The 13,727-nt window shown below is 41.3% G+C and overlaps 1 protein-coding gene across 1 annotated transcript; it reads right to left on the bottom strand.

Annotated features, from left to right (window-relative positions):
- Positions 1-717: 717 nt before the first annotated feature.
- Positions 718-10,218, bottom strand: mtpn (myotrophin). The gene is made up of 4 exons (XM_072377230.1): positions 9,841-10,218; positions 7,057-7,170; positions 6,223-6,306; positions 718-2,101 (listed from the first exon to the last, which is right to left on the bottom strand). Exons 1-4 carry the CDS (start codon positions 9,910-9,912, stop codon positions 2,015-2,017), a joined length of 357 nt encoding a protein of 118 aa, XP_072233331.1. The 5' UTR covers positions 9,913-10,218; the 3' UTR covers positions 718-2,014.
- Between the last annotated feature and the right edge of the window lie 3,509 nt (positions 10,219-13,727).

The raw sequence follows: 13,727 nt of genomic DNA, 5'->3' as shown, positions 1-13,727 counted from the left end.
GGAATAATAAAGATGGAAGCTGTCAGAGCACGATGCTCCTCGTTCTGAAAATAAATCACCTGTTATTCGTCAGATTCCGTGGAACTGGAAAACAGAGAAGTGACAGTTCACATCTACATCCAACACCGCTACAAGCTCCGTCTCTACATTTGGGTCCCGTTTCCTAAAACCACCTTTAACACTAAGCCGATTTTAGCTAAATGGACTGTCTTGACAGACTGATCAGCTTTGTACTACAAATTCTGGGAAATGGGCCCAAAGTCGGGGTCAGAGTTAACGTCAACATCATCCTTCCACTCACCTGAACTCGTGCATTTCACCTTGAGAAAACAGGAGAAAGACGCCAGTCACAGAAAGCACCTCCAGGGTCATGTTCGAAAGATTAAGCTAATTAAGTGAATTAGTGAAGTGAAGTGAACACATTTATCCGTCACTTCTCATGTAGTCAGATGTTGGACATTAATCTGGTCATAAGAACATCATCAAGAGTCTGAGGAACAGCTCAAGTCAAAACCTCTGAGATTTTGTACAAGCAGCCAAGCGATGTTTGCAGCAAATCCCATCTCAAAACAAAATCTCTATTCAATTAAACTAAGCAAATAAATAAATCCAGTAACGTCGAGCCCAATATAATTACAGCAAAAGTACGTGCAATCTGGCTAATCTTCTGGTTCCCTTAACTGTTTGATAATGGAGAAAGATGACAGAAAAACAAAACACTTTTATAGACATTTTTATTTCTGTTTTTTTTTTTTTACAGACTTTTGTCACAACAAAGTCAGCGAGAGCATCTTTTAATCCATTACATAGTAGTAATTGAAAGCAACCAAGAGAGGACAGTAACAATTTCATAGCATAAAAGCAGAGGCAGTTTCGACATGCAGCAAAACAGGGAGGGTGTCCAACCAAATCCAAGGCAGGGAGAATACTAACAGCCCGCATGATCAGGTTTCAGCTCCAGCCCCCATTCACCCATTCAAAACTCCTCAAGCCCGGCAGTAGCGAGCGTTTCAGAAAGGAGCTGCAAAGAAAAGAAGTGTTTTTGCTCTGAAAACTCACTGCGGGGCAGCGGGTGACGAAATTAATTCATTTCTAAAAGTTTTAATCCTATTATGTGCCGTTAGCGCCGCGTCCAAAAGGGGTTCGGAAGCAGATTTTAAAATTGCAACATTCAAGTCTTTTCTAGTTTGCCAGCATGGTGATTGGTCAAAGAACGCTCAACACCGGAAATCGTTAATCATGTAAAAATTTGTCAAACATCATTTGATATGCAAGTGATGCAGGGCCAAGTAGAAAAGGAAAAAAAGCTGACCTCTTGATCTGTCAAACCCAACGTTCCCAAAGTTTCAAGATGGGCTTTGAGGAAGTTTGGTTTATCAAACCAAAAAAAGAAAAAGAAAGAAAAAAGCAAAGAAGAGGCCACACAGAATGTAAGGTTTATATGAGAAAGCTACAACATTTCTTTTCATTCTAGCTAGTGTAGCACAGTGCAATTACTGTTCATGAGATTAAGCCCTGGTCATACAATACTTGTACTGCAGTTGTAAAAAATATTAACACAGCATTGATCTATTACCATTTGATTTCTTTACAATTTAAAAGAGACAACGGAAAAGATGTGTATTTAAGTGCTAAACTTGCATTTCGGTTATAGAGTCTGATTTCTAGTCTGAACAGTGTTTTAGGATCCTGGTTCAACAGCACTCCCCCAGGATATGGTCCCTAAGGGAGACATAACAAGTCCTTTTGTTAAATGGTTACAGACAGAGGCCAAAATAAGAGAGAATCCTATCCCAACAACTTTGGGGGGGGGGGAGAGAGTGACAGAACAAAAAAACAAAATTTTTTTAAAGGAAAAATCACCAGACGGACAAAATGAACTGCCAACAGACAAAAGCAGTGTTAAGACAGAGGTTGATGAGGGTAAAAGGGTCCATCTTCTGTCAGGGGACCACTGCATCCATCTGTATGCCGGTTCACCCACCTGTCCAGCCACCTTCCACACCGTTTTGTCTCACTTGAGCAGAGCCTTTATGGCATCACTCTCGGCAGCTTCAAAGGCACTGATGCCGTCCGGTCCTTTCCGGTCTTTGTCAGCTCCCTGTGGAGGAGAAAGGCCATGAATATTAAAGACGCTTAATAGGTGCGTCGACTCCTACTCACATCTGTTCAGGGGTTACACTGAGGAGCGGGACGCCTCCATCGAATAAAGCATCCACGCCCCTTTGAGCCCAAGCATTGCCAAATACTAAAAAAGCCCCAGAACCAATCAGAGGTAAAATAATGTGAAAATGGATTGAAAACCCAAAGAGAATAGTTTTCCAACATGAATCTCACGGGTTGTGCGACTTGTGTGTAGAATTAATGTGTAAAAGTGACCCAACGCTCATCTTTATTCCTCAGCTTCTGAACCAGGAGTATGGATGAGTGTGGGTCCTAAACCAAATGATTAAAGTTGCTACTTGGCAATGGAAATACTGCTTGGTAACGCCAATTATTTAAGTCCGATGCCTATTAACTGTTGGGTCAACAGAATCAATGTGAAAGAATTGAGAGCAGACGATCATTTGGGTTATTGAGGACATAAAAGTTCCCTAGAAAAAGAAAAGTAAAACCGGGCAATGAAAGCCAACATGCTGAATGCACTTGTAGTGACAACAGATTTAATGGGCAGCCGAGGAGTGAAAGGACACGCAGAGGAGAGACATCCTTTTGTTTGAGCTGCCAACGTCAGCCTCTCAGCGCAAGGCTTTCAGAACCAAGGCAGAGAGGATGTATCGCAGCAATGTGACCCAGTTCAAGTACCCGAAGGTGTGATGACGTGTGGTTCAGCCAGGTTTCACTGCTGCAAATACCGTGCTACAGGAGCAACAGAGCGAGTCTGGAGTGGGGGAGCTTCACCGAGTCTGAATAACCCGTCAGACCTGCACCTCTAATTGCTGAGGAGATGAAAGGCTAAGCAGGGGAGACTTTTGTCAGTTGATGACATGCCTCTTATGTCTTCAAAGTGTGCATCCATCAACACTCCGGTAATGTCACCGTACTGTGAACCGGCTACTTTGCCGCACTCTCCCCATACTGCTCTTACAAAACCCCCAGAAGAGCAATAATAACACTTCATAAAGTGAATATTGGTGCCGTTCCCTACATATGAGAAAGGTAATGATTCACATATCGGTCTGTTGACATTTTAAGCAGTTCTTACTAAGAAAACTTAAGAAATCTTGCCCTAGTCTACACTATATCCTAACGGAATGAGCTTATTCACAACATTTTTCTCCAGGTACTGCACCAGTAGGAGCTTAAAACATAATTCAGATGAATGTCTACATGGAGCCAAAGGGATACAAGCTGGATCTGTAAATTCTGTGTGGAGAAAAAAAAAGGGAAAAACTAAAACTTTTCAAGGAGCTGAAGTAGGTTTTCTCCCATGACCGTTCATAAAAACTCAGTGTGCAGCGCAGCATAGATTCAACTATTAAAAAAAAAACAAAACAAAAAAAAAAACGAGCCAAATGTGAGCTCTAATATTCTGATACGGATGCTTTAGTGTCAATGTCTTAACTCTTCAACATGGAAACAATCATTTCTCCCTTACTGTACCTGCAAATTCACAAGCTTTTATCTCGTCAGGAAGAATACATTTTCCTCGGATGATGTCGCTTCATCCAGCTTCTCAAAAACACTGCCAAAGCACTGTAAATACTGTGATAAGGTGTTTACCGTGTCAGTAAACCTTTCCAATAGCTGCTACATATCAGGTGCGTGGAAACTAATCTCTGTACTCTTCTCCTGTGAGACAGGCAGAGGACAGAAAGCTCCATTTCCCCACTTCTTTTTTTTCCTTCAGCTCTGGGGAAGTCATTAGTAGCCGGTTTGAAATGATACCTAGTAACCGACTCAGTCAGCCACCTCACCATCAATACTCTACTTGCTGGGGATCAGGCAAGAGGTCTGTCTAATACATAAAATTATAGACTACAATATTTTAACCAAAACAATGTAATAATTCCCCTTCTATTCACCTCATATATCTCTCAAAAGTAGCATTCTCGTATTTTATAACTAAACACCATGTGGACATCTACGCTGGAGTTTAAATAATAACTCATACTCCTCTAACTGTAACTGAACCACGCGCGTCACACACTCCTGACACCACTTACCATAACGAGCTTTCCTCAAGTTGAATAATGACCCCTCATGGTCACCTCACTGTCCAAACATTATCGAGTCAAAGAGAAGCTGGTGGCCAAGTGAGCCACAGCCTAATGAATAAGAATAGACTTCCAGGGTGCCTGCGTCCTCAGGGTCAGGCTCATCATGCCACTGACCTGCCAGCGTCCATTAAGTTTTCATTACGCCATTATGGTGAGTGGAACTCAAAGGCCTCAAGCGTACCTTCAAATGTTGACCGAGAGTTTCAGCCGCGCGGATTATTGACCTTTTACAACTACGGAGAAGATGGATATCTGTGGAGGAATGCCGGGCTCTGGGTGATACGCATCTTTGGTACGAGTTTCGAACTTGCACCAAGCCCCACACCCAGTGAAGAAATCAATAAATAACTAAATTAGAAAAGAAGAACAACGTGCAAACACGTGCTCGGTCAGTGATTGAGAACCATATCACACCGATTAGAGTTCTGCAGGACCAACACCCTTCTTTATCTGGTTACCTCATTGAGAGAATGGTGTTTATAGGTTTTCAATGACTAAACATCCAGGAAACTATAAAGGCAGCACCATGAATGGCGTGACCCTGGGACAATCTATTCATCTCATGTTGAGACACAGGGAAAGTTTTCAGAGCCAACATGGAATACTGGTCCCCGTGGCTACTACTGACCTTTCAGCTTCATCTGGGAGTTAATCCTCGTTGGTGCTTGGGAGAAAGGCACCGAAGCAAACCAATGGGTTGGCTTAAAGTCCTCTTCCCCAATATAATCCTAGTTCAGATGAGCAATAGGTGCTCGTCTCATCTCTAATGCTGCCCATTGGCTTCTTTTAGAAAGCAGAAGTGGAAACGTCACAATGAGCATTTATGTGGTAGACATTCACACGGAAATGTACCAGTAAATTGCACCGAGAAGCCGTTTATCTTAACGCCTTTTCTGCCCATACACACAGATAACGGGCTCCTCTCTTCAAACGCCTGCTTCGCGGTGCAGCTGAGACACAAGTTACTGACGAGTGACGTCTGAGTGCAAAGCGCCACCTTCCCAATATGAAGCGCGGCTCAACTTGTGAAAAATCCCCCTCCCCGCTTCTTTGGTTTCCTTCGTTGAGCTAAAATAAAGCTCGACTGAAACAACTGTTTATAGGAGCCGTCACTGACCCGAACTGGGAACAAAGAGCTGCTCACTGACCCATAACCCCAGAGTGTCCACATCGCTCTCTCTCCTATTCATATACACATATCAGAGCAGCTTTTGGCTGAAAACCCTCGAGATGACATCACTCAGACTTCCACGACGTCAGCTCCACTCACACAATGGAGCTAAGTTTGTGCCATTAACTGACCCTTAAGCTCAAGAGTAAACTTGTATTGACATCGCTGCCCATTGCCAAGTTTGGATCTACTACATGAGAGTTAAAACCAGCCAATCTTTTATTGAATTGTTATTGATAACATGTCACAAGCTACAATACACACCATAAGTCTTGCACAGTTTGAGTCACGACATTCAGGTAAGACTTAGAAGAAGGCACTTGCTTTCTAAAAGGAACCTCCAGCACTGACAAGCTGAGGCTTTCGATTTGAGAGTGGCAGAACTGCATAAATCTGTTTTCCATGGCTGGATAACGCTGGATGGACTGGAAATTTATTACACTTGTTATTCAGTTGTTGTCAACATCCAAAGCCAGCTGCGCCCCAACTCTCCCCTCGCGGCTATAACTTCAACGCGCACATGACGGCATCTCTCTGAATGCGTCAGAATTTAAGGTGGTTCTGGAACCGAACACCTGAGGAAAGCTGTGCTGGAAAGATGGAGCAGGAATTTAGATGGTCTGTGCACATATGAATGATGCAGTGAGACAAAAAGAAGTGAACGGCAGCAACTCTATGTCACGCCCTATGAAAATTCCAGCACAGCCTCCGCAGGACTGCGTTAGAGGGCCTTTTGTCCGTTGAGTTACCTCATCAGCACTCACGGAGAATTGGACACACCGACATCACACACACACCAGGGACCATCTGTGTGCACATTCTGGTACTAACCTTTTCTAGCAGGATCTTGACACATGAGAGATGGCCCTCAAAACAGGCAGAGATCAGTGGAGTTAGTCCGTGTTTGTCTGGGACCTGCAGAGATGGCGTGAGAAAACTTACTTGCAAATACATTACAAGGGCACATCTCACTGTAAAATAATAAAATGACTTAAAAGAAAAATCCCCATCATGCAGTGCTCTCCCACTCTATATTCGTCTCCCATGTTTTAGTAGTTGGAGTCAGTTATTGGGAATAGACTGAATTGCAAACATTTTGGGGGTTTAGGGAGCCAAAAAAAGACTGAACAACTTGAAGTTATGACTATGGAAACAGGTCTGGTAGATGCTATGATGGGGATTTGTGGAATCCAATCTTAGGCTGACAAGGCTGCTCCGAGTAGCAGCCAGCACCCAAGAAACAATCCATGAAACACAACCGACTTGCATATAAATTTACTGCACATGTATTCCAATGCTTCCTGCAGTTCCATCCCATTTTGCAACCATGAACCTGGAAGTGTCTGAGCTGGCAAATAAGTTATTAACATGGATTGGTATGCAACCTCAATACAGAAGAAACTACTGAGGCTCAGGCTAAATGTGAAGTCTGGCCAATTTAAAGAATTCCTGAATGAGCGAATGATACTGCCTGAAATAGTATTGCATAAATCAGCTTTGACAGTTAGGCTGCTTTTGTTTCAACAATCTAATGTCACGTAAGCCGTAAAATCAAAGGGTTCCACCGTGAGCCTAACTAGAAAGGGAAGCTGGAAAAAAGACTGTTAGTTTTGTGGTCATAGCAATCTTAGGCAGGAGGCAAATTAATGCAGTACTGTCTCTTACATTGACATCTGCGCCCTTCGAAATAAGGAACTCTACCACATCTGTTTGACCAAAGTCTGCAGCATAATGAAGAGGCTTTCTCCCACCATCCAGGGTCCGATTTACATCTTCAGCCTGGAAAAGAAAAGGAAAAAAAAAAAAGCACACGTAGACAGGTTAAAATATATGAAAACTTTGAATCCTCACAGGCTAACAGAGGTTTAAGTGTGATGGCCCAATACGCTGACATGGAAACTCAGTCGACACAAGCTCACAATGTAATTAAGACGCATGCACACACAGTTCCTCTCCTTCATTTTCTTGCTGTGGTGTTGCTTTACTCCGGCTTGTCAACCGTGCATCAACTAACACACACGCTCACCACTGTACACCGTTCCCTTGCCACACAGCAGAGTACCAGGTGGCCCTCCTGTGACAGGATCTGATGAAAGCCAAATCAATCACAGCTGTGCCTGTCAGTTATGCTTCTTTCCCAAACTGCATGATTCATTTGTTGTCTACATTAAGATAAAGGTAAATGGGGTTAAGTTCATATTAAAACGCCCGAGCTGGAGATGACAGAACTAGCTTTGCTATCTTGTTCTCCAGGGCAGCTAAGAGCAAACATAATGATGGTGAGATTCCAATATAAAGGAGAGAATGAGACTGTAATAGCAGTGAGAAACGCAATGTACTGTTAGAATAACACTGATAGATTACACACGCCCTGGAAATGTCATGAAAATAATCACAATTTTGTCTCCATTCCTGGTCTTAATAAAACGTCTGAACTTTACCTTCTGTGTCAAAGTTAAATGAAAACTGAATTCCTTCCTAGTGACTTTTTCAGAGACAATTTAACTGTAGAGGACAGGAGAAACAACATACTTTACGCCATTAATCAAGCCAATGTGAGTTCTTTGGCCTTGATATTGTGGATGTTGACTCTGGCTCACATTCAGTGGCAATGGATGCAGAAATTGAGTCAGCTTCTATGCTGGGTTATCCAAATATAACAAGATTTCTAATCTTAACCAAAAAGAAATGGAAAAACAGTTTGTACAAAAACAATATTCATTCCCATCCCTGGACTTAAACAAACGTGATAACCTATTCCTCGGAAAGCCTTTTGTGCCACATTCTAATTCTAAACCGCATCACAATCCACGGTGCACCACTGTTCATCTTTATCATTAACTTCACTGAAGGTCAAGTTCGACATAATGAACACAATTTCTTTCCTTTTTTTTTTTTTTATTCTTTAAACCTACTCCTATTCCATTCCATTAGCGGTGATGGATATCAAACTTCAACCTCTTCTAATGGTCTTTAAATGTTACCATCACTGACTTTGGTTAATAAAAATAGACACCCTGAAACACTTCTTACAGATGGAGAAGTCAGACATATTGATCGAGTCGAGCTGATCAGCAGCTTACTTTCTGGATCATGTCCTGCCTCCAGCGTATACTTGTATTAAATACATAATACTATTTAGTATGTGCATAAACACTCTGGAGTAATTGCAGTACTACAAATGTCTTTCAGGCAACTTTATTGTAAAGAACATGTCTCTCAACTCCATTCAGAACCGATTCTATACATTTCACTATAGTTAAACAGTTTAAATACAGTGAAAACTACTTTCAGAGCACTTACGCTTACATAGGAATATTTTCCACAGTCTGTGTGTGAAAACAGCTTTACAAATTACATACACAAGGCCTAAAGGCTGACATACTGACGGAGATGAGCTATTACATTTTTTTTACTGTAAATTGCAGGCGTTTTTTTGCATAGAGTCCTCATTTATTTTTTAAACCTTAACTGGAAGGTGTACTTCACAGGCAAAGGCAAATACAGTTGGATTTGGGTTATTTCATAAAGTACACATGCAGTCTCAGTTACTCAAGAAATGTTTATTGTCCTTCAACTGGGAATAAAGCACATTTCCTGCTGGGAAAAGCAGGAGAACGCCGACTACGTATAGAGGCTAAGACTTTCGCCAACAAAAATGACTGATTATCGTCGATGATACCCCTGGGTTTTACAGTAGGCGAGCCCTTCATCTCCATGGCGACATCCGAGACGAGACCCCCGCCCACCAACGTAGGCTAGCTCAACACTGCTCGGTAACGCGGCCCAGTCTGATTCATTAGCTCACTAGCTGTTAGCTAAAAATAACAAACCGCACAGTAACAGGCACTCTATCGACTATTAAAGGAATTCTCCAACAACCCAACTTATTGTATGCAAATAAGTCTGTCATGGTTGAGGACCGTAAACACGGGTATTATCCGTCAGTGCTATTGTTATTAATCTTACCAACAGGTTGGTTTAAACCTAAGTGGGTATTGGTCGAGCATGCCAAACGAATTTAACATAAACATACTCAAAGCTTAAATTACTTCTTTTAGAATCAAATAATTATAATTGATCACTCGTGATCGAGATAGCATGTAAAACAATAGCTCACTGCCCATGCACCATGTCAGCGGAGCACAGCACGTCGCTAACTATGCTAACTTAGGCTTCTGTGACTCTCTGAGTCTAATCTGAACAGTTGGGTTAAAAATGTTCAAATACAATTCAAATTCAACCAAAGAACAATCATTTACGGTTAATCTTGAAAGCCCCAAATAGTTTCCCAATTCTGGATTACCTAATATCTTACTCAACTCCTTCAACGGTTAGCTAGTTAGCAGGTCTAATAACAAGGGTTCGTTACCTTAGCTAAGCTGCCACCTGTCAGAATATTCCTGCGCACAACTCAATGAACAGGAATTTAAGTCTGAGTCGTCTTACCGTTACTAGTTTGGTTTTGACCTCATCCAGGTCCCCGGTCTTCAATGCCCACGTCAGTTCTTTATCTGCCATCTTCCCGTGTTTGGTCTGGTGTTGCACCTTCCCTGTTGTGCTACAGGGCAGTTGACAAGTTAAATGCTAGTGCGTTAAAAGTTAGCTAGCTCGGGTTACGAGAAAACTCTTCTTCTCGTCAATGCGAATATGCTAGTTGAACTCGACAGAATATAAAGCCGATTTAATACACACGATAGCAGTTTTTGTTAGCTTTGGTAGGTCGTCGACGAGTGACAAGCAGAAATTGGTTCAACAGAAGTTCTGAAAGACAAAGTGGCAAAGAGGGATCCGCCTTTCTGCACAACAGAAACGTTTCCGACGGCGTTACCCGGAAGTTAAACTTAAACTGGAAATTTAATGTTGCCTTTACGTGCTAAATTTGAACGGAGAGATTCTCAGTTTCATATTCGAAGCACCCATGCCAATATTTACTGCGCTCATTAGACATTCGTAATACTCCAAAGAAGGTTTTATTTATACTTCTTAAACAGATGTGGCCAGTGATTAATGACGAAATGCTCACAGTCTCATTAGCAATATGCGAGGCATAAAAGTGAACCAAATACACGTAAATTAATCGTGATTTCCTTTCAATGTTTATTGTTCTCTTTTGTACAGCCTGTCAGAGTTCCAATCTGCTCTATTAAGCACAGCTTGTGACACAGTTCAAAGGTTTGTTTTTTCCGTCTTAAACCACCCCTTAATTTTCAGAAATGTAACCAAAGATCACAATCAAAAGAAACATTTAATTCCACCCCACCTTCATCTAGAAACAAATGATGATGATGATGATGAACATCATACCATCAAGTATAAACAGTCTCAATGGAGGAGACTACACGTTTACAGAAGGCAGAAACAATTCACATGAAAACCAGACTATCTTTTGCCTTGAACAGCTACAGCCAGACCACAGTTTAGTGTGTCCTTAAAATAGCTGTGGTCAAAGGCATCAGATCTTGTCACACACTTCCTTTTTATTTGCATTGCTGCTGTTGTACGGTCTTTCATTTGTATCGTTTTCACTGTCAACTATAAATGCATGTTTTATTTACACGCTTTATGTTACTTTGATGTTTAACTGTTTATGGATTTTCCGTGTGACATTTTAAACACTATTTCAGTGAAAAAGAAAAAGATAAAACTGAATGAGTTAAATGTACCCAGACTATAGAAATTCAGGGAATACATAGAAACAGAATTATCTTGATGGCAACCTTTGTTGCTCAGAAACTATTTGTCATTCAGCATTAATGATGCCTTCACAGATGCAGAAGTTACCCAATCTTGTGCTCTAATTTATTCCCATGCCATATTACAAGCTTGTTTTTTAACAAGATGGATGGCTCCTCTACTCTTTAGCCTGGAGGATGATGCATCTGTGATATCCAAAAAGAATTTCAAATTCTTCATTCGTCAGGTCAGAGGACGGTTTTGCAGTTCAATCCCTCTTTAATGAGCTTGGGCTCAGACATGGCAGCAGTGTTTCTAGATTAGGTGTGGTTGTTCTTTGCATGGCAGAGTTTTAACACAGAGTTATGAACTGTGTTCGCTGAAAACTTATTTTTATCAGAGTTTCAAAGCCCAGGTTGTGATTTCCATCACAGAATCGTATCGGTTTTGTGATCCACTGCTGCCTGAGGACCAAAAAGGTCACGGCCAGTCAATACTGTTTTTCATCCTTCTCCCTTGTAATTTCTATGATCTTTCTTTATTTATAAATCATTTTTATCTACTGTAGATGATGAAATCCCCAAATCTTTGCCACAGAACATTGAGAAAAGTTATTCTGAAAGTCTCATTGCTAAAAAGATTAAGCAGAGAGAGACTTTCAGAAGAAGCTAACTAAGTCTACTTGCCACCTGAACCAGAAGCTAGTGTCCTGCAGTTCTTTGCCAGCGAGCCGTGCCTTTGTGTCTTAAATGCATTTATGAAACAGAATACTTTACATTCTAAGAGTTCCACTTGCATATGACCTTGCTTTTTCTTTTGCTTCCTGTTATTTAGAATTGTTCTTTGTTTCAAACATTTGTGGCTAAATTTACTCAATCATGAGAAGTGCGATCTGGAGCATAGTGTCCTCTGAGTCAGACTGAACCGGAAAAGCCAGCCTCAGGTTAATACTGCACAGCATGTTGATTGATTCACTGAAGGAGGACAAAGGTGAAGAGTCAGCCATCTTATGACTATGACAAGTTTTCTTTCTTTCATTTTTAAAGAGCAAATATTTTTTAAGGCATTATTAACTGCTGGGGGAGGAATTTAAATATATTAATTGTACGCTAAGTCTCAAGGACTGAGAACAGATTTCTGTATGGTCAGTGTTGGTGACTATGTATGTATGTGTCTATATGTTATAGAGTTTTACTGTGTTGTCACTGTTTTTCAACCCTTGGACTTTTCCCTGCTACTGAAAAGATGGAATTTTAAAGTGAACAAAGATCTGTTTTGTGATGGAGTGAAACAACATTCAAAAAATGAAAACTGTGGAGTGCAGCTGTTGTCATTGTTTGTCACTGGTTCTTTTTTTGTTGTGAAATTGGTTGTTGTTAGCTGCCCCCTGGCTCGAGCCGGCTCGAGCTTACTTTCAACCTAATGGCATTCAGTAGTGTCATCTCAGGAGCCTGCATTGTTAGTCTGCTGGAGAATTTGCACTCTAAACTCTTAGCAATGATCCGACGAAAGAGACTGCCTCATAAAGCCAGTGATTCTTATGACTGATGATGTCTTAGCTGAGCATGGCTTTCGCATCATAATTTTCTAGGCACTGGTGGAACAAGAGCATTGAATGCAGCACATGATGGGGGTAATCACCCTCAAGGCCATATGCCATTTAGCAAACTGCTCAATCGGTCTCTGATAAATCCTATGCAGAAAGCACCTGAGCAAGAGAGGGAGGGAGACACAATCATTACTTAACCTTGACGTGTGAAGGATCAAGGGCAGGGCTATAAGTTTGAAGCTACACAACTGTCTTTTTGCCATATAGTCACTAAAGCCGCTTACATCTCTCTTGCCTGTCAGCTAACCCCATTCTTCAATGATAACAACTGTATACATCCTCTCTCCAGACTCTTTTTGTGAAATATAGGTGAAGATGAAAGTCTTCTCGTGCTATCACGGCACAAAATCAGCAGCCGCTTTGGAAAATCTATTGGTCCAGAAGCTCATGAGGACAGTAAAGGACACTGTTCTGAAAAAGGAAATGATTACAGCTATATGATGCGAATAAAAAGGCATCTAATGAGATTGAACAGCTCTCCCGTCCTCCGCCTCGTCCTCATATAGCTTTCTTTACAACATCTCTCTACCGAGATGCCTCTCCTTTCATTCGCATGTTCACATTTTACAGGCTAAGCCACTGAAACGTAGGTATTAATATTCTTGTATGTGACAGTAATAAAGTTTTTTGCGTGTATATATTGCAAATTTTACAACCTAATGGTTATGAGGGCAAGGGTGATTACTGCCCAGGTCCCTCCTGTGTGTTATGGTAATGTGACATATGACTGTACAGCAGCATGGGTAACTATGAGTTCATATGAAGCTTAAATCAACTGCTGTCAACTGCAACTCTCATTTCTATAAAAACAGCATCTGCATTTCATGGCTTGTCCTCAAACTTACATCTGAGGACTGGGTGACAGAAAGAAATGGAGACTCAGTTTAACACGATTTCTGAATATGTACGTCATTATTAGTAGTAAAGCTTTGAAATGCAATCTGAGTAGTCAAAAGAAAATGGTATAGGTGTTGTTGTGGCAAAAGTAAGATTCTGCTGTGTGAGTGCACTGCACAACAGGTTTTTAGTGTGTATACGCCTGGGAGAAATG

Source organism: Leuresthes tenuis, unplaced genomic scaffold, assembly GCF_036924035.1.
Source record: "Leuresthes tenuis unplaced genomic scaffold, fLeuTen1.0.hap1 SCAF_23, whole genome shotgun sequence".
Taxonomy (NCBI): Eukaryota; Metazoa; Chordata; class Actinopteri; order Atheriniformes; family Atherinopsidae; genus Leuresthes; species Leuresthes tenuis.
Note: the sequence above shows the minus strand (reverse complement) of the source record. Positions and strands in the feature narration are given on the sequence as shown.

Excerpts from the sequence above, each read along its gene's own strand:
- mtpn (XM_072377230.1), bottom strand. The coding sequence starts at position 9,912 with ATGGCAGATAAAGAACTGACGTGGGCATTGAAGACCGGGGACCTGGAT. Across the intron at positions 7,171-9,840 it reads TCAAAACCAAACTAGTAACG|GCTGAAGATGTAAATCGGAC; the intron begins GTAAGACGACTC and ends TTTCTTTTCCAG. Across the intron at positions 2,102-6,222 it reads TCAAGATCCTGCTAGAAAAG|GGAGCTGACAAAGACCGGAA; the intron begins GTTAGTACCAGA and ends TCTCCTCCACAG.